Below are 20,161 nucleotides of genomic sequence, written 5' to 3' on the forward strand. Positions count from 1 at the left end.
ATAACCTCAAGTAAACGAAAAAATCATACATTATTAGTAAAGAACATCGTCGATTTCAATGAGATTGACGTTATAGTAGCTCCGCGGATCCGCCCTTTGAGCGATGGTATAAGAAGAATTTGGATTCCAGAAAGCACATGAAAGAACAAAATAAAGAACATACCGACGATCAGTATAAGCCCTTCTCCGGCTTGGGAAAAGCAGCGAACTCTAGAAGCTAGGACTTTATTCACCTTTAGACACGAACACTATTCCGTTCTCAGCGGAAACCCGCCTTAGAGATTGAACGTCACGCTGTCTCCTTCTGGTAATGCATGAGAGGCTGTCTTCCTTCCACCTCTCTCTATCGCCCTTCTTTTAGCGGCTCATCTCGAATCGCCTCAAACGAGATTTCTCATTTGCTGCCACTCAACAACAGCAGGTCTCAGCTCTGCACATTCCTAGAAATTTGTTCTTTCTTTCAGCTAAAGATTGTTATCATCTGGTATGAGAGTCCAGGTTATGCAGATATGGTAGCGATACAATCTTCTGGATCGATAGTTGCTGATATGATTACAGCATTAACGCATACGATTGTCAAGGATCGCTAATGGCTTCTTTCAATCAAGTGATATTGTTGTAGCCAAACAACAAAAGAAAGCATATGAACAGTGTAGACAATAAAAAAAAAAAAAAAAAAAAGGCCTGGCTTTGGCTTGCTCTGGTCATTATGGCGATTGAGATCCCAGTGCAAACAATAAGTCAGAGTCCCTTAAAAAACTCCCAGTGTATAAAGGAACGTTCGGGCCCCCCAGTCGTATTTTCACACTTTCGAGTGAGATATAATAGTTTATCCTTAGCAGGGAATACCTTTCTATACAAATAGAAGAATCTACCAGGAAGCAAAAGACTGCAGCGGCAAAGACCCGCAACTCTCGAAGAGGAAGAGGCCACCAACCGCCCGAATCACTGTAACAAACCCTCCCTTTACTCAATGGATAGCACCATGCCAAATGTGTCCGAAGGAACTTTTGCTCGCATTGTATCATTTGGTCTACGTACCGGAACTGATAACATTCGAGATTATGCAGGATTATACACAAAAGAGAGCAGACTCACTTGTCGAACTAGGAGGAGCTAGAAGATACAAAGAAAAGGGGAGGTCCTGATGCCGGGACGGAGCCGTATGAGGCGAGAGTGTCACGTACAGTTTCAATATTTCAAAGAGAAGTAATGACAAAAAAAAATAGCAAAAGTATTTGCAAGAATGCACGTGAGAAGTCAATCAAAGTAGAAAAGTAAACACAAGAAACCCAATTGGTGTGATAAAAAGACTGTACATATAGGCAAACATAAAATAAATAAATAAATAAAATATTTTTTTTTTGAAAATTTTGAAAATCTTATAATTACTTTAATGTGATAGTAAAAAAATAAATCTTAAAAGATGTTAAGTATTGTGAGTTTCAGGAGTACAACGAGAATACAGGTGATAATAAAATATAATATTAAAATAAATTAACAAAATAAGAAATGAGAATTTTCAAATTTCTCACTTTCTCTCATTTGTATAGAATTTGTCCAAGCAAAATGTCACTATTTATAGGTAAAGTAGCAAGTAGGATGTGGGACACAAAGCATCAATTATTACATGGACTTACATGTAATTACAAGGCATATGGACAGTATGAAAAATGATACGGGGTTTTAGGACACTAAGGATTGGACACATATTTTTTTTATGATATTTATAATACTCTCCCTTAGATGCCTATATATATATATATATGGAATATGCCTCGTGAAAACATTATTAGGAAAAACCCAATGGAAAAAAACCTTATTGAAGGAAAAATAGTACATATTTCGTATAATATATACTCTTAAAAGAATACAATATATTTACTCCCCTCACAAAAATATTACTTAAGATCTCCGAGTCGCCGCATTCTAATTTGTGCACCAATTTTTCAAAAGTTGCGGTTGGTAATGTCTTTGTAAATAAGTCTGTCAGATTATCCTTCGAACGAATTTATTGTACAGTGATGTTGCCATTTTCTTCAAGATCATGAATGCAGAAAAGTTTTGGTGAAATATGCTTTGTCCTATCTCATTTGTTCAAGATTCATAGCATCCCGTTAGATTTCAGCATCAAGTACCCATGACAAATAATTATTGTCGTTAATATCAAGGGCGAAAATTTCTAATTTTGTGAGATTTGTCATGGCGGCACTATTATAAAATATTGTACTTATGTTAGAAATTTAATAAATATTGACTATGCAAAATAACATTAAATTTATTAATTATAATGAAGAGTAAAAAACTGACATACCTTTAGGTCCCACCTTTAACGGGAAAAACGACAGAAGCTTATACGTGTTGTGAATTTGAGGAGTACAATGGAAACCTGAATGGTAATAAAATATAATATTAAAATAAATATAATATAATAATAAAATAAATAAACATTAAAATAAATAAAACATAATATATAAATAAAAAATAAAATAAATTGAAATGAGAAAATTCTCAACTTTCTCAACTTTCTCCAATTTGTATGGAATTTTGTCCAAGCCATATGGACAATATGAAAAATGACACATGCTTTTACACTAAGCATTGTACATCTATTTTTATGATATTTATAATGTTAAGTATTTAAATAGAAAGATTTTGATGTACATAACATGATGAATAAAATGATTTAATGTGATACTAAAAAAACAAATTAAATGTTGAAGTGATATTATAGATGACGAATACATTGAGATATTTTTTTTGAAAATTTATTATCAATTTAATTTATATGTGATTTTTTTAATGATAAATTTTGGAAATCAAATATGATAGTTTAGAGATAACCAAATTTTAAACCAAAAGCTATCCAAAAGTTCACGTGAATGGTAATTTTTATGTGTATTATAAATTATTCTTTTAATGGTTTAAATGTAAAATTTTGTAGATAAACCACAGTATTAAAAAAAAAAAAAAATTAAATACCAAAATTGTCACGTTAGTCATATAATTTTTTAATAATAACAAATCTACACCTGAATGGTGTAATTTTTTAAGTTTCTATTAATTATTTACTAATTTAAACTTGAATTAGGATTTATTAAAATCTAAAAAGAATAGCAATACGGATACGGATACAAGATACGATATGATACAGCGATATGTCAATTTCTAAAAAATCAAGATACGAATACGCTTAGAGTTATATATGTATATATATTATGATAATGCCCAATTAATTTATATTTTAAGTTAGATAAAAATAGGTTTAAGAAGTGAGTGAAAAACTAAAAAAGAAGAAAAAGAAAAAGGAAAAAAAAATCCAATAGCGTCGAGTGGTGGTTGAGCGACTAGAGCATACGACAAAGAAGTAGAAGATAAAGATTAAAAATTAAAGTTGAGGATGAAGGGAGAGGGCGTGTGAATCATGGTTTTAGGTTGTGAGAGAAGAGAATAATGAAGATTTATTTACTTTTTTTTATTTTATTAGTTTTTCTTATATTATTTTTAATCTATTTTGTTTTGGATTGTTAGATTTAAGTGGATTTTTAAATAAAAATAAATTATGGATTGGACTTTTTGAGTGGTTGGGCTTAAATTTGAAAAAAGAAAAAAGAAAAAAAGACCAACGTATTCCCTTCATGTATCTAGAAAGGGATACACCTATCTGAAACTTAAAACAATAAACAAAAAACATTTGTTTGGATAAGAAAATGTTTAAAATAGTTTTTGCATAATAGATAAAAAATTGATATTATTAAGGATACATTGACCTACCTTGGTTTTCCCAATGTGGTATTCTCAACATTCCCCTCAAAATGGTGCTTGCTACCATGTTAGATAGTATGGGGTTCTATCTCAAAACCAATTGGCAATAAGAGAAGTAACTCATCTATCTTATAAAGATTGTGAGTTCCCTTGGTTTTTTCAATGTGGGATTCTCAACAAGATCTTCCAATCGAATCTCACATTGGTCCTTATAGGACACAACCTAAGGAGACGTAGGAGGGATGGAGAAAAAGAAAGGTAAAAGAGAAGGCATCTAGGGTTTCTAATTTTGTTTTTAAGTTGTAAAGATAAAGGGGAGAAGTTTAGAAATGTGGTTTAGGTACAATGTTGGTCTTTACCTCATTAAATGTACCAATAATGTCAGTAAAAAATCAATATTAAAGATCTGATTTTTTCTCGTCTGACATTGTATATACATGCAAAGAGAGATGTCTATGGGGTGGATCTCCACAGAAAAATGGACACCTCTATCTCTAAACTAAAGGGATCAAACCTTTATTTTAACATATTTTCAATTTAGTCCTCTTATCTTTTAAGATTCCCAATTTTATATTCAAGGTATTAAAGTTTCCAATTAAATCAATCAATAAAACAATATTAAAATTTATTAACAAAAAAAACCAAAAATTGATGTACGATTAAATTATGGGTTCACCGATGTATTCAGATAGTAAATAAAGTACTTGGATTTTGGAATATTGTTTATAGAGAAGGCACTAGGATAGGGACGACGCAAGATCTATCCTTATTTAAGCATCAAATTGTATTAGAGCGTGCAATACATCAGTAATATGTAGTTTCATTGCTTTGTAGATATTTTTCTCTCGGATAATCTTTAGTGAAGTTATCTTAGGGACAACAAACACTCACAACATGTTTCCACAATCATATGATATTGTTCACTTTGGACATAAACTCTCGTGGTTTTATATTTGGTTTCACTCTAAAAAGTCTTATATCAATGGAGATAATTTCTTCACTTATATATCATAAATTTTTCTTTATCTAGCCATGTGAGACTTTGGTCGTACTCCAACAATCCTCCCCTTGAATGAAGGCCCACAAAAATCTCTCTTAGCTCAAATAGTCATCCATCCATATTTACTCCTAATCAAATGCTTTTAAACCAAGCCAACTCCTCTTCTCTGGAGCTCATTCCTTGTATGATTTAGCTCATCCACATATCGCACTGATTGTATTTTAGAGACACATTGATACAACTAAGTGTAAAGGCATGACTTTAATACCATTTTTCAACATATGATATTGTCCAATTTGGACATGAAGAATCTTCATGATCACGTTGCTTTTGGTTTTACTACAAAATATCTCGTACCAATCTAAATAATTGTCATCACTTATATATAATAGATATTTCTTTATGTAACTAATGTGAAACTTTGATCACACCTCGACAAATAGTGAGGATTACGCAACTTCGTTGTGAGTCAGATCTGCACGTCAGAACACGGATTGACCAAAATAAAAGGATTCAAAAAGTTTAGACTCCGTTTGTTAATCATTTAGTTTTTTGTTTTTGTTTTTGAAAATTAAACCTATTTCATCCACATTTCTTACAATATTTGCATATTTCTTTAGTATAATGATTGAATTATTAGCGAAGTTAAAAAAAATAATAACAACTTTTTGAATGTTACATTTTTTTGTTCTCAAAATTTGACTTGGTTTTTTAAACCACCAATGAAAAGTACATAACAAAGGAAGATATATAAAATTGAAAGTAGTGTTTATAGATTTAATCTTTGAAAAAATAAAATAAAATAAACTGAGACTAAAAAGGAAATCAAATATTCAATTGAAAAATGTTGTGGTTGAATTGTACAAAGTAATTGGGAGTTGGATACATGTGAAGACGACAAAGTAAAGGAAGTTAACTTTATTTATTTATTTATTTTTTTTTTAGCAAAAAGAAAAAGAAAAGAAGTAAAGGGAGTTTTGGAGTTTGGAATAAATGCCAGCAACCCGTGATTTAATATTTTCTGCAATCTCTGACTGACCAAATCCAAAACCCCATGTGAATATGTAATCTCTCAACTCAATCCAAATATATCATTTTCAATTTTCTTGTGTTTCTTTGCCTCTTCCAATACTTACTCAAAACTGTTTTCTATTCTTCCAAATAACAATATTCATATCCACATCAATGGATCGACCATGAATGTGTATTTTTGAGGAAAATGATATAAAGATTCTATAAAACAAAAGAAAATTGAACATTAACGTAGTGTCAAGTAACCAACGCTCCGATGTTCAAGTCAATACAGAGTTGAGATAAGTACTAATAGTAGAGAGTAGTATGAGTATTTTCGAAGTACCTTTGACGAATAGTTTATATTGTTTATATAAACTTAGTATTATCTTTAACGGATGTTTAAACTCAAAATTGCCTCTATTTCAATTCATAAAATTGTTGAGTTGTTATACTGGAACAATTATAACACCACTACCTAGAGCGACAATTGATGCCTCACTTGCTTGGCTCCCTACCAACTCCTTCATGAATTGTCCATTATGAACTTAGACCACTGCCATGCGACTTAAAGAGGTGTAAAAATCCTCCCTTGGTTCCACTAGGTCCTCTATGGATCTTACTAAGATCCTCCATGGGTTCTTTAACTCTTTCATGGGTCTACTGAGGTTCCCCATGAATTTTTTGAAATCCCTTATGGGTCCCAACCAATACACTTAGACAATCTCCTAAAGCAATCAATGGTTATTGGTTAGACATGAGCCGACCCATTGCCTTTGGTCTGTTATTTCGAGCTTCCACCCTATCCTTATGCCTCTTATCTCTCTAGACACTTAGTCTTGACCTATCTTGACAAACCTACCCATAACAAATAACATACTCATAACTTTCTTATTATCTTCAAATTGAAACCATATATTTCTTTAGAGGTTCAATTATTGGTTTTATTACCTATATTTTTTTTCAACGAATGTGAGAGTCTTTCGCAGTATTTTTGACTTTAAAGTTATTTTCAGACAGTTACCCATATTTTGTTTGCTCCAAATTGGTTTACCCACAACTCTTAAGGTTTAGATATAGTTTAATTTAAACATTCACGGACATGAACAGTAATAAATCAAGCTTGTTCAGTAAAAATCAATGTTTCCGAATGAATTTTTGACAAATCGATCATCATTTAAGGAAGATGTTGGGTTTGTTTGATGATCTTTGGTTGAGCCAACTATGATTTTTACCTAGGATTGTTAAGAAGGTAAGTTCACTCTTCTGATGACTACCTTAGAGTATTGGGTATGTGTATTTTATGCTTGATCATCATGTATGTATGGTGATGTTTTATGACAAATGACTATAAAATTGTGCAATATAAATGTGTGCTTAAGGTGATTGTGTGTTCATGCATGCGACAATAAAGAACGATTTTGTGAGTCTATGTCTCTATTCTATTTAATATTTTATGAAAAATCATTGTTCTCTGTTCTATTTAATGTATTATCAAATAATATAAGTATGCATTTAGTAACGGTCCTGTGAGTCTATGTCTAAAAGTATGGTCGTTATATGTGTAACGGAAATATTTTATTTATTTTTAAAATAATTAATCTTAATTTCACAATGAATATAACATTTTTATCAATCTAGATATAGCTCAACTAATTTAGACATATATCCTTTATCAATAGGTTAGAAGTTCCAATCCCTCTAACTTCAAATGTAGCTAAACTAAAAAACAATTACTTTAATTAAATAATCAGTATTTAAATGATCTATTATTTATAAATAAAAAAAAATTCAAATTAATCAATTAATTAAACACACTTTTAATAACCCATGTTGAGCAAATTAGAATTCAAACACATACACACACATACTTAAGAAAGCTTTGGCCATTACATAATACTTTAGTTCAAATGGTTGATGGAAAAAGAAAATTATAATTTGGAAATTGGAGTGTAATGCACAACTTCATTATTAATAATACAATCATATCCATGTGAAATTTGTTGAGGTAAAGAGACAGTGGACTGAAATCTCCAATCTCTATAGAGATTCTATTCTTTACTAAAGAGTGAGTGAGAATTAAGTCTAGAGTTGATGTATAGATCCAGAAGTCTCTTCCAAAGATTTTGCAGCCTCTGTTTGATGCCATCTAACAGCTGTCCTCATTATTTTTGTTTTCCCTTCATTATTTACATATGGACCATTCTCATTCCATTTACTCTCTTTTTGCTTAGGTCAAACATGTCTTCCCTCTCCCTAAGAGTGTGTTTGATGCATGATAAAAGTAGAGAGTTGAATTGAGTTAAGTTGGTAATTATTATCTGGAGAGTTAAATTATTTGGAGAATTAAATTGTCTGTATTTATTTGCAGAGTTGAGTTGAGTTAGTAATTATTATCTGTGTTTGTTGTGCAAATTGAGTTGGAAGATCTGATGCAGTTTTTTTGAATGAGTTTAGTTCTATTTTCTGTTTGTTTTTTATTTTATTTTTTTATTTTTTAGTTTTATGCTTTGTAATTGTTGATTAATTTTCAAATATACACGTATTTTCTCAAATCATTTATAATATAATCTGGACAATCTCAATTTTTTTTCTCAATTTGTAGAACATAATAGATTATTTTTCATATATTCTTTTCAAAAACTGTAATAATTCTAATTCTCTTTATTCTGTAAAACATATCAACAAAATACATTTCATATTGCTGCTTAATTAATTGATATATTGTATATTGTATGTATATATATTGAAGGTAATTATCCCAATTACTAATTGGCATATTGTATGTATATATATTGAATCTTGCTAACTTAACATTATTATTTCACATATCATACAGTTTATTTTTATATAATATGGATAGTATATTTGGAATTGAAATTGTACATAGGATAATTATCTTTCATTTGATTATGATGGTGGGAATGTGATGTAGTACAGTAATATTTTTCATAAGATCACAAAAATAATATGAACCGACCGAACATGTGACCGTTCCCAAAAGAAAAAAATCACAAAATATATGTTCTTTTCCATACTTATAATATCTATGTCATATTACAAACACAAAAATTACATGTTATGACGTATGCAAAAGTTATCATTCTTTTGATGATAAAAAAAAAAAAAATCAGATTTGAGGAGAATCCAAATGGCAAAGATGAGGGAAGAGAAAAAGAAATGAAAATATCACTGGTTTTTAGGATTAGTTTTGAGTGGGTAAAAAATGTGGTTTTAATAACCCACAGTTTTTCTTTACGAGCTTAACAAACATGGGTAATAAATACCCACTCAACTACCCAACAACTCATATCCATTTATCAAACACCCCTTAAATTTAAAATATCTCAACTTTTAAATATCACCAACAAGTCTTATCATTCTTAACTTTACAATTTTAATTTTTTAATTTATTTATTTTTTGTTAGTGAGGTGTTGTTTAAGGGTATATTTGGAAGTGTTTTTTTTAGAAAGGGACGGTTTTCAAATAAGTGAAAATAGGTCAACTTATTTATAAATATAAATATAGCAAAACTTTACTATGTATTGATGATAGACTGCGATAGACATCTATAAGTGTCAATGATAGATGACAATTGCGACCTATTGCACATCTACCAGTGTCAGTGATAAATGTCAAACGCAGTCTATCACGGTCTATCATGGTCTATCACTGATAAATAGAGATATTTTATCGGCCTATTGCACATCTATCCATGTTAGTGATAAATGTCAAACGCAACCTATCACGGTGTATCATGGTCTATTACTGATAAATAGTGATATTTTACTATATTTGAAAATATTTTCAAGAACTTTACCATTTAAAACAATTATCTTTTAGAAATAGTAATTTTAACAAAATTGATTTATTAATAGTAATTTTTATAATTTTTGGTTCCATATTTTATATGATCAAAAGTGATGTTCAACTACTTGAGAATATGTTTGTGATTGACGTTAAGGATAACTATTTTGAGTCAAATTATTTTATTATAGTTAGTTTTACAAAAATGTTATATTGTATAATAAAATTATTTTTAATAATTAATGTTTGTATTCAAAGATAATTTTAGAATGATGAAATTACTTTAAAAAAAACATTAGATTTGAGAATTTTTAAAAAATAACAGAGTGGTAGACAAAAATTATACAGAGAAAAAAGTTTAAGAAAGAAAAAATAAAGAGCTAAAGAAATAATTTTTAAAGAAAAGTTTAATAGAGACAACTGAAATTCGAAGATTGAAAAATAAAGTAAAAGATATAGATGAGAGGAAAAAAATCAAAGCAAAAAATAAGAGAAAGAGGTAAAAAAAAAAAAAAAAAAAAAACTAGAGAAAAAAAGTTAAAAGAGAGAAAAAGTTAGAGGAAACAAATTAGAGATAGTTCAAAAAACCATTTTGGAGAGACAAAAAGTGAGAAAAATAACGAAAAAGTAAGAAAATGATATTTTAAAAATATATAATAAAATTAGAGATAAATATTATAAAAAATTTAGAGAAAGAAAATGAGGAAGAGTACAAATTAGAGAGAAATAAAGAAAAAAATAGATAAAACTAAAAAAAAATCTCAAAAATCTTAGGGCAAAATAAAGCGTAATTTGAGGAGTTTTTTTTTTAATATTAAAAAATAGTCTTTTTAAAAGGAAAGTCACTCACAATAACATAACAAAAATCACTTGAGAATTGATTGACTGTGAATTATTTTAAGTGATTTTGGATGTTTCAAAATTATTCTCTCATAATTGTCAAATACCACAGTTTTAGAGAAAAAAGTGATTTTCGACAGGTCAAAAATGATTTTGACCGTTCCAAATCACTCTCAGCACTATACTCTAAAAATTGTTAAAAAAATTTTATTCCTAAATATATTCCGTGAATTATAGAGCATATTTGTGGTACACAATTTCCAAAATTTTAGAATAAAACTTCATTTTATCGAAATTTATGAATTTTGAGAAAGTTACTGAATGATTAGTTTGTGAATTTATCTAATCTAATTTTGTGCAAAGCTTCATTTTATGGAAAAGAGTGAGGGTTGGCCAAAAATTTTCCTTTTGTTTTTTTTTTTTTTTAAAAATTAATATTGATCCTTTAGGTCCCATTTGATAATCATTTTGTTTTTTAAAATTAAGCTTATGAACACTACTTACACCTCCCAATTTCTTATTTTGTTATCTACTTTTCACCAATGATTTTAAAAACCAAGTCAAATTTTGAAAACTAAAAAAATAGCTTTCAAAATTTTGTTTTTGTTTTTGAAATTTGGCTAAGAATTTAACCATTATAGTTAAAAAGATGCAAATAATTATAAAAAAAATGTGGATGATATAGGCTTAATTTAAAAAAAAAAAAGCAAAAAATAAAATGATGAGCAAACGAGATCTAAAAATAATGATCGAGTCCAATTTAATCGTTCAATTAAAAATTAAGTCAACTCGACGTTACCACAGTTTTTCATTTCCCATTTCTGCGACTTATTCTTTTTTCCGCTTGTTATGTTTCTCCAGCTAGACAATTATAGCCAAGATTTGAAGAGTATTAACAAATTTCCTTTTGTGGATTTCGTATTCTACCCAAAGTATTCGGAGTTTTGGCTGAAAATTACTATGGTGGTTGAGCAAAAATTAAATTGGAGAGAGAATAGCTCATACATTTGATTAAGATTGTAAAGTCTCTTAATTTTTATAATGTGGGATTTTCAACATATCCTTTAAGATGGTGTCTCTTTAGGTCAATACAAAACTAGCATGAGTTTTAGTATTGAAAGACAACCCCAAATATCACAATGTATCAAGTCAAATACATTGTCAGAAACATAGTTATTGAAGGAAAAGATAAACGCAATTGCTTTGTAAGAAAAAAAAAATACAACATTTATTCAAAAAAGAACCATTAAAATTTAAGACGGACTTCAATGTATGTAATCAAGCAGGTGAAAAGTGTCTGAAAGGTCGATGCCAAACAATAGAGGAAGTTGAACACGCAAACAAAATGTTGGATCCTTTTAATTTAAGCAGGTATAGAGAATAAATAAAGTCCATCCAAACATTCAATCTTGCCAATCATTCTTGATTGTAACTTGTCCTACTAAGATAGTATCAAGAATCTTTAAGTAAAGCACTGACTGATGGTAGATTATAATAAAATCGTGGAATCAGAAGTACGTCTCTCAATATCATATAAGCACATAATTTGATATCCTCAACATATTCAATAAAAAAATTGAGTTTGATTAGGCAAGACAACAAATGTACTAGCAGTTGGTCGCAAATTGACAAAGCAAGACTGATCATAACAAATATAACTAGGAGCTCCTCAATCTATGATCTATGACTTAATTAATGAACTGTTAGTATTAAATTTAGATGAGCAAATAACTGTTATATGGTTTACTAAGCAAAGACATTCCCTTCAGGTTTAGGAGTGTTCAGATGATTCTAATGCATACTCATAAACGCAATGTGTACTGATTGGTATCAAGACTTGCAAAGAAATCTGATTGATTTCTGCTGATAGAATTTATTTTGGCATGTTTTTCTTGATCAATAGAATTAGTGTGAGTATAAGTGACCTTTCAAAGAAGCATTATTATTTGAAGAAGATGAAGAATTACCAGCGCCATATCCAGAGGGATATTCATGTAACTTACAACAACGATCAATAACATGGCCACAAATGCTGCAATGACCAAATGTCCATCTTTCTTTTTCGATCAATCATTTCCTTTTCAAGTATCGATAGATGTCAAGAGAGCAATTGTTTTAGTTGAAAGACGAATTTAGTCTGCTAAGCTTTTAACGTTCTTCTTGAATAATAAGAGAGAAAACCTTGCTGATCAATGGAATGGGATTCATAAGAAGGAATTGAGCTCGAATAACAACATATGACTCATTGAGGCCCATTAAGAAAGTCATCATAAATTCAAAATTAAGATAAACAACCAGAGTCTTCGATCCTTCACATTTATAATCATCAAGACGATTATATTCAACAAAACTCTATCAAAAGGTTGTGAGTTTTACATACTGAAGGCTCAACAAAAAGAGTTCCTCAAACAATAGTGTTGGCACTTGAAAAGTACTACTTTGCTCAGCTTAACTCGAGATCATTATTCTATTTAATGTGTTAAATTGTTTATTGTATAGGTATCGAGCATTCAAGAGGTAGAATTGAATGTTAGAGGAAAAAATTGAGTTAAAACAGACCAATTCAGAGCCCTAATGAAGCAACCAGATCAAATGGAAAAAAAAAAGACGAAAGCGCACCCAGGTGAGAGTGCCATAGCACTGTTAGACGTTGCGACACGACATGAGCCATAAAAGACTCGGCTAGAGTAGCGTCGCGATGCTGCCTATAGCACCGACGCTTCAGAGGATTTTCATGTGTTGATTTCTGCTGCTATAAAAGCAATTTTTTTTTTTCAACTTTAGGTCACGCGAGGTCGGACTCCAACCCCCAATGCAATTCTCTCCTCCTCTCTTCTCTTTTCCTCTATTTTTCTGAGTTCTTGGGTGTTGTTTATAATTGTAATCTTCATCTTGAACCGAATTTGTGGCTAAGGTGAGTATGCTAGCCTAGAGGTGAGTGAAACGCATGTTTTGATTTTGAGGATTTATGCCAAGTTTCTGACTTTTTATTGATTTTCTATGATTCTTGGATATATTTGAACTTCTATACTTAGATTTATGATAGGCTTGATTAACCTTCATATACTCTTTGCTAGGCTAGAGATTAATACATTGTATGCTACATATAAATATGTAATTGTTAAGTAGCAAAATCCAAAGCATGCTTATTTGTGAATTTTAGGTTGTTTGGAATGACTCTTTTACATTGTTGCATGATTGGGTAATTCAAGAATGCAATCGGTGGGTAACTTAGGCTACCCCGGTTATTAGTCGTCTTAGTGAAATCTCCTAGGCTTAATGTGGATGTTTAGTTTTTATGGACGCTATGAACCCAATCAATCGAACATCTAGTTTAATAAGTAATTAATAAATGTATTAGGGTGTTTGACTCAATTTACGTGCAAGTAGGCTAAGCACACTAATCATGAGAAATAATTTATAGAAAATCCTATGGTCAATCAAGCAACTGGGTGTATTCTATTATCTAAGCTAGATCCTTTTACTTTCTTGCACTTTTATTTTTTCCTATTTACATTCATGTACTTTACTTTTCTGCATTTGATTTTTATCGCATTAAAAGTATGTTAATGATGACTTCTAACTATGAAAAATTCTACAGCAATATAAGCCAACATGAACTTAATTCAATTGACATAAGATATATTCTTAATTAAAAAAAGTCAAAAGTTCAAATTTAGCAGTTCCTGTGCTAAAAAAAATCATAATAAACACCAACAAAATAACAAGAGAGAGAGAAAAAAGTAATTTGTAAAAAGAAAAAGTCAATGAAAACCAAATATAACTAAAGAAAGAGAATATTGTACGAAATTAGACAATGAAAATGAAAGAAAAACATGACAAAATTGAGAAGAAAAATTCCAATGATAATCAAGAATGAGAAACAAGATGAACAAAAACAACGAAAGAGATCATTTGAAAAAGAAATTGAACAAAGAGTTCAGAGAATAGAATCTACCAATAAGAATAAAAATAAATAAATAAATTTTTTTAAAACATTACTATATTTGTAATTCTGTAAAATTTTTACTATACACCTAATTATTAGTCTAAGCAAATACGTATCCCTCACCTTTAGGCTGCAGTACAGCTCAGTCCAATTACTTAGCCCACCCACTTAAACTTGGGCTCGACGAGGTAGCCTACTAGCCAAGGCCCAGCCCACACTTTCAGGGTTTTTAATTTTCTAAACCCTAAAGTTAAATCTATTCTTTTCCCCAATTCTCTGCCGTTGCCCCGTCGTCCTGTCGCCGTCGCCGCCGGTCCACTTCTTGTTCTCTTTATTTTGTTCTCCCACCTCCTCCTCAATCCTCTCCCTTGACCCTTCCCCATATAGATTTTTTGTTCGAACGACACCAGACCTGCCAAGTGTTTTGAAGTGAAACAGAAGTAAGGATGAGGAAGCTAAAGTTTCACGAGCAGAAGCTTTTGAAGAAGGTCAACTTCTTAGAATGGAAGAGAGAAGGAGGTCATAGAGAAGCTCAAGTAATGCATCGCTATCACATCACTGGACGGGACGATTACAAGAAGTAACCCCCTTCTTCTATTTTCTACTGTTTTTTTTCTTTTATCGCTTTTAATTTGATTTGATTTGATGTAGGTATTCGAGCTTGTGCCGGGGTGTTCAGAAGCTGGTCAACATGTTGAAGAAGATGAACGACAAAGACCCTTTTCGATTGGAAATGACCGAGAAGCTCCTCGAAAAGCTGTGAGTTTTTTGCTTCCTTTCTAATTTCTGAGAAACTAAATTTCCTTCATTACATCAACCAAGTTTCTCGCCTGTTTGTGCATAATTCGTTGTTTTCTTGTGTGCCTCATTTCATTTTATTGCCCAACTGTGTTGTTTTCTATTTAATTTCAACGATGCTTTTAAATCTTTTACTCGTGGTTTGAACTATTGACTTTGGTGTTTCCAATGGATCTTGTGATTCTTGTTCACAATCACAATATTAGCGATGAGAAGAAAGTTATGGCATATTGTATTGATGCTTATTTTGATCACTGCTAACATCTCCTCTCTAGCTTAGAGGTTCTAACAATACAAAAGTAAGTTAGGAGGTTGATAAATTGCATTACATTTTATTTCTAAAGTGAAAATGCAGTACAAAAAGATGTTAAAAAAGGGTTGCTAAGCCTAAGACTGCGTGATTTGAACATTGTGTCCCGTAAAACAACTCATCTGGCTATAAGTTGGTTTAAAGTATCCATCCTAGATTCTAGTACTCCCGCCACAATTACCTTTGTATAATTAAATGGTCCACATTTCTAATGTCTATGCTAATGAGGGTTTCTAGAATGAAAGGTCTGTTTCTTAATTCTCGTATGAAGGTTTTAAACTCTAGGTCATTTTACGTCTACACCTACGAATTAAAGAAACTATCTATCAACGCTTCCTCTGGACTTATCAATACTTTTCTCCTCTCTCTAATGCTTAAGCCATTTTAAATCTGATATCTTTTGGCTCAATGTTTCTAGAACCAAATTTTTGTTTCGAGTTATCTAAGATTCTAAACTAGTAACGGCACAAGAAACCATCATTATTCATTACGAGGAATCCTTATTATTTAGCTAATGCTGAAGCCATTTTAAACTTGTCATTAATAATATCTTTTGGTCCAAGGTTTCGAGAAGTCAAATCCTTTTTTATAGATTATCCGAGTCTGAATGGATAATGGCATGTTAATCAATAATCTCAATAAACATAGATGAATTAATACAAGCTGATTATGTGGAACCATTTCTACTATCATTTGCAGTTGCAATAAATACTTTTTCAGCATTTAGGAAGTTAATCCAAACAAGCCCTTTATCTATCATACTCTCATCTTTTCTACCCTACTTCTCTCCTGAAAAACAATATGACAGGTACAATATGGGCGTGATTCCAACCCGACAGAGCTTGAATTTATGTGATCGCTTGTCAGTGTCATCCTTTTGCAGGTAAAACGAACATCCTGCATAACAAGAATTCATTTCTACTTTGCACTGTTTCATGCTTTCTACTGCTAATTGCCTAACATTACCAATAGTTTAACTGTCAAAATAGCAACTCCAATTGCAGGCAGTTGTCAGCGCTGTTGTTTCTTTTGCTGCACATCTTTTTAACCTCAAGGCTGTTTTCCCTTTTCTTTTTTCAGACGGAGGCTATCGACCGTGTTGGTACGGTTGAAGTTTGCCGAGCACTTGAGGGAAGCTGTTACATACATTGAGCAAGGGCACATTAGAGTTGGTCCCGAGACAGTTACTGATCCAGCATTTCTCGTTACAAGGAATATGGAGGACTTCATAACATGGGTTGATTCATCAAAGATAAAGAGAAAGGTTCTACAGTACAATGATCAGTTGGATGATTACGATGCCATTAATTGTTGAGTTGCTGTCCAAGTTTTGTTTCTTTTTCACGTCATCCTGTATGAATCTTTTCTCTGTCACTCTTAATGAAATGGCTAATGAATGTAGCGTGAGTTTTCCCATTTCTTTTTTAATCAATATATAATTTTTCATTGTGTTATCTTTTTTTGTTCGATTACGATTTTTAATTTAGTCTTTATACGTTTGAAATTATCTATGCTGTCTCTAGTTTGTTTCTATGTCAGTGAGGGTCGAGGGATAGAAGAAAAATATTTGGCAAGGTTTTTGTGTTAGGTGGTAATGGTCTCATATGTGAGTTGACTTGAGATGATGAAACTAATTAAAGTTAGTTACTAGTGCTGGAAAATATAAAATAGTTGAGTAAAAAATTTTGCCAATCAAATATTCTTCAAGCATATTTATATTTCATAATCAATGTAACTTTTTGTCGACTTATACTCCTCTCTTAAAGATTGAGGGTTCAACTCTTTCTACCTTTCATATATATATGCATTTACATTAGAAATCGTGTTTGAAACGTCTTCAAAACGTGAACATGTTAGCCAAATTAATGTGGTGTATGTGCTTGTTGGTTCATAGTTTTGATTTTTGAAAGTTGAGAGAATGAATTAGTTTAGTTTTTTTTCCAATAATTACAGAATAGGGGATTCAGCCTCCGACCTTTAGGGATGAAGTATACATGTCAATAGTACCTTGTAGGGATGTAGTATATATGTCAATACTATTGAACCAAGTTCAATTTGAAGAATGAGTTGGTTTAATTAAGACTCATGTTTTAGTTTTGTAAACTTACATTTGCTATTGCACAACTTATTTTGCTTCACATTTTTTTTGTGGACTTCTCACTTTTCCACCGAGTTTTCTCCAGTCCCTTATCCTTACCCTCCAGGGTTTTAGTATCTCTTCTAAATTGTATTAATTTTTTTTCTTTAATAAAACTGAGTTCAAATTAATTAATGGTAATTTTATAACATATAAGTTAACGAATTTAGTAAAAATTGAAAACAACAATTAGTTCATAAGCAAGTATATTGACGTGTCCAAAGGAAGGGCATCGAATAGTATTAGTATTAAGATCGGATCGATCTACATGGAAGTGTGGTAATAGTTTCGTAAAACTAATTTCCTAATTAAAATGGTAAATTGAGGAGAGGGTGTTTGTGTGTAAAATTGAAATATGGGAGGTAAGAAAATCAAAACAATTATTAACGAGCGTAAATTCACATTAACAAATAGACTGAGGGAATGTTTAGTATGGGTAATGATGCACAATTATTAACGAGCGTAAATTCACATTAACAAATAGACTGAGGGAATGTTTAGTATGGGTAATGATGCTGTATGCAAGATAGTTGGAATTGACTCACTCAAGATACAAATACATAATGGTGTCTTCTACACTTTGGATGAGGTTAGACATGTTCCATTAATGATGAAGAGTTTGATATCTTTTAGTGTGACCCAAAACAAGGATTACAACTTCAAAGTTAAAGGTGGAGCAATATATGTTTACAAGGATTCTGAGGTGATTCTTAAAGGTATAAAATATGAAACATTATATTTTTTGTTAGATTCCACAATTACAAGTTATGCTGCTGCTGCATCATCGGTCGTTCACAAGGAGGATTTAACTAAGTTGTGGCACATGAGACTTGGACATATGAGTGAAAAAGGGATGCAAATTTTGTCAAAGAGGGATCTTCTATGTGGGCACAAGGTGTAGGATCTTGAATTCTATGAACTTTGTGTAGTTGGGAAACTTCACCGTAAAGTTTAAAAGGATGTTCATCGTACAAAAGGGACACTTGATTACATCCATTCAGATTATTGTGGACCTTCCAGGAATGAGTCGCTTGGAGACAGTAGGTACTTTATGTCTATAATTGATGATTACTCAAGAATCACTTGGGTATTTATAATGAAGTATAAAAGTGAGGTCTTCCAGAATGTCAAGCAATAGAAGATTTTGATTGAAAAACAAACTGGAAAGAAGATCAAAAGGTTACGAACTGATAACAATTTGAAATTATGTGGGTCTAAGCTAAATGAGTTTTGTAAAGCTGAGGGGATTGTTCGTCATCATAATATCAGGGATACTCCACAACAAAATAAGGTTGTAGAACGTATGGATTAGACATTGTTGGAGAAAGTGAGGTGCATGGTCTCTAATGCTGGGTTGGCTAGAAGGTTTTAGGCAGAAGCAATAAATACAACATGTTATTTGATCAACTGTGGACCTCACACAGGTATTGATTATAAAACACCTTATGAGGTGTGGTTTGGTGAGCTTGCAGATTATTCTTTATTAAGAACTTTTGGTTGTACTGTCTACTATTATGTTAATGAGGGTAAATTAGAATGAGAGCTAAAACGAGTTTATTAAAAGTTTTGGGGATGGAGTTAAGGGATATAGAGTCTGGTCGCCTCCTAAAAGTGGAGTTATACTTAGTAGGAATGTGATCTTTAATGAGAATTCCATGTTTAACTCAAATGTGAAGTCTGTTGTGACGTCTATGTAGGGGTCAAATCCCCAGCGAAAATGATTGATCGCCTATTGTTTTGATTTGTCTTAGAATTTGTAATACAAAAAGAAAAACATACAACATTCACAATGTAGTAGAATATAGTAAGCATGAAAAAATTATAGGGAAAGAAGAAATATATCTTTGAAGAATATTTTTTCAAAACTTCTCTAGGTCTTCACAATTTGCAAGATCCTTTTCTGTCTGAACACCTCTCATGTACAGAACGCCTTCAAAATGCCTTTCTTGCTATTCTTTGCCAGGACCAATTGGTAAGAATCCTTTTTGAAAGTGAGAAGGAGAAATTTTAATTTTCTCTGTAAAATTTGTGAGTTCAGAGCTTTTTGAGAAAGATGGATGATCAAATCTTACATTAACCATCATTTGTAATATCGTGCTCTTTGCAATATAAGGAAGAGAGGGAAGTCAATCACTTCCCCATTTCCCTAATTAATTATTATTTGAGTTAATTAATTAATTTAATTACACATCTCATATTTAATTAAATATATATTTGAATCATATTTAAATATATTTCTCTCATATAACCTATAGTTTTAATATAAATCTTATTCATATTAATTTTAATCTACATTTTAATATGAATCTTATTCATATTATTTAATATCTGAATCTTATTCAAATATATTTAAATCTCTTATATTATATAGTTTAATTTTGAATCTTATTCAAAATAAAACGTTATATTATAATATATCTATATACATTATTTGTATCATATACAATTACTTTTATTCCCTTAATTAATTTGAGCAATTCAAATTCTTTCAAAACTATTGGTCATTGTTTACTCATTGTGAGTTAGCAGAGGATCTAATGGAC

General features: G+C 31.0%; 1 protein-coding gene across 1 annotated transcript; it reads left to right on the forward strand.

Annotated features, from left to right (window-relative positions):
* Positions 1-14,629: 14,629 nt before the first annotated feature.
* LOC120071999 (U3 small nucleolar ribonucleoprotein protein IMP3) lies at positions 14,630-16,901 on the forward strand. The gene is made up of 4 exons (XM_039024427.1): positions 14,630-14,953; positions 15,025-15,132; positions 16,290-16,364; positions 16,562-16,901. Exons 1-4 carry the CDS (start codon positions 14,820-14,822, stop codon positions 16,794-16,796), a joined length of 552 nt encoding a protein of 183 aa, XP_038880355.1. The 5' UTR covers positions 14,630-14,819; the 3' UTR covers positions 16,797-16,901.
* The last annotated feature ends 3,260 nt before the right edge of the window (positions 16,902-20,161 follow it).

This window comes from Benincasa hispida, chromosome 1 (genome assembly GCF_009727055.1).
Source record: "Benincasa hispida cultivar B227 chromosome 1, ASM972705v1, whole genome shotgun sequence".
Taxonomy (NCBI): domain Eukaryota; kingdom Viridiplantae; phylum Streptophyta; class Magnoliopsida; order Cucurbitales; family Cucurbitaceae; genus Benincasa; species Benincasa hispida.

What these genes read in the sequence shown, in the direction of transcription:
- LOC120071999 (XM_039024427.1), top strand. Translation starts at nt 14,820, where the DNA reads ATGAGGAAGCTAAAGTTTCACGAGCAGAAGCTTTTGAAGAAGGTCAAC. An exon ending in GGACGGGACGATTACAAGAA is followed by an intron (nt 14,954 to 15,024) that starts GTAACCCCCTTC and finishes GATTTGATGTAG; the next exon opens with GTATTCGAGCTTGTGCCGGG. An exon ending in TCAGTGTCATCCTTTTGCAG is followed by an intron (nt 16,365 to 16,561) that starts GTAAAACGAACA and finishes TTCTTTTTTCAG; the next exon opens with ACGGAGGCTATCGACCGTGT.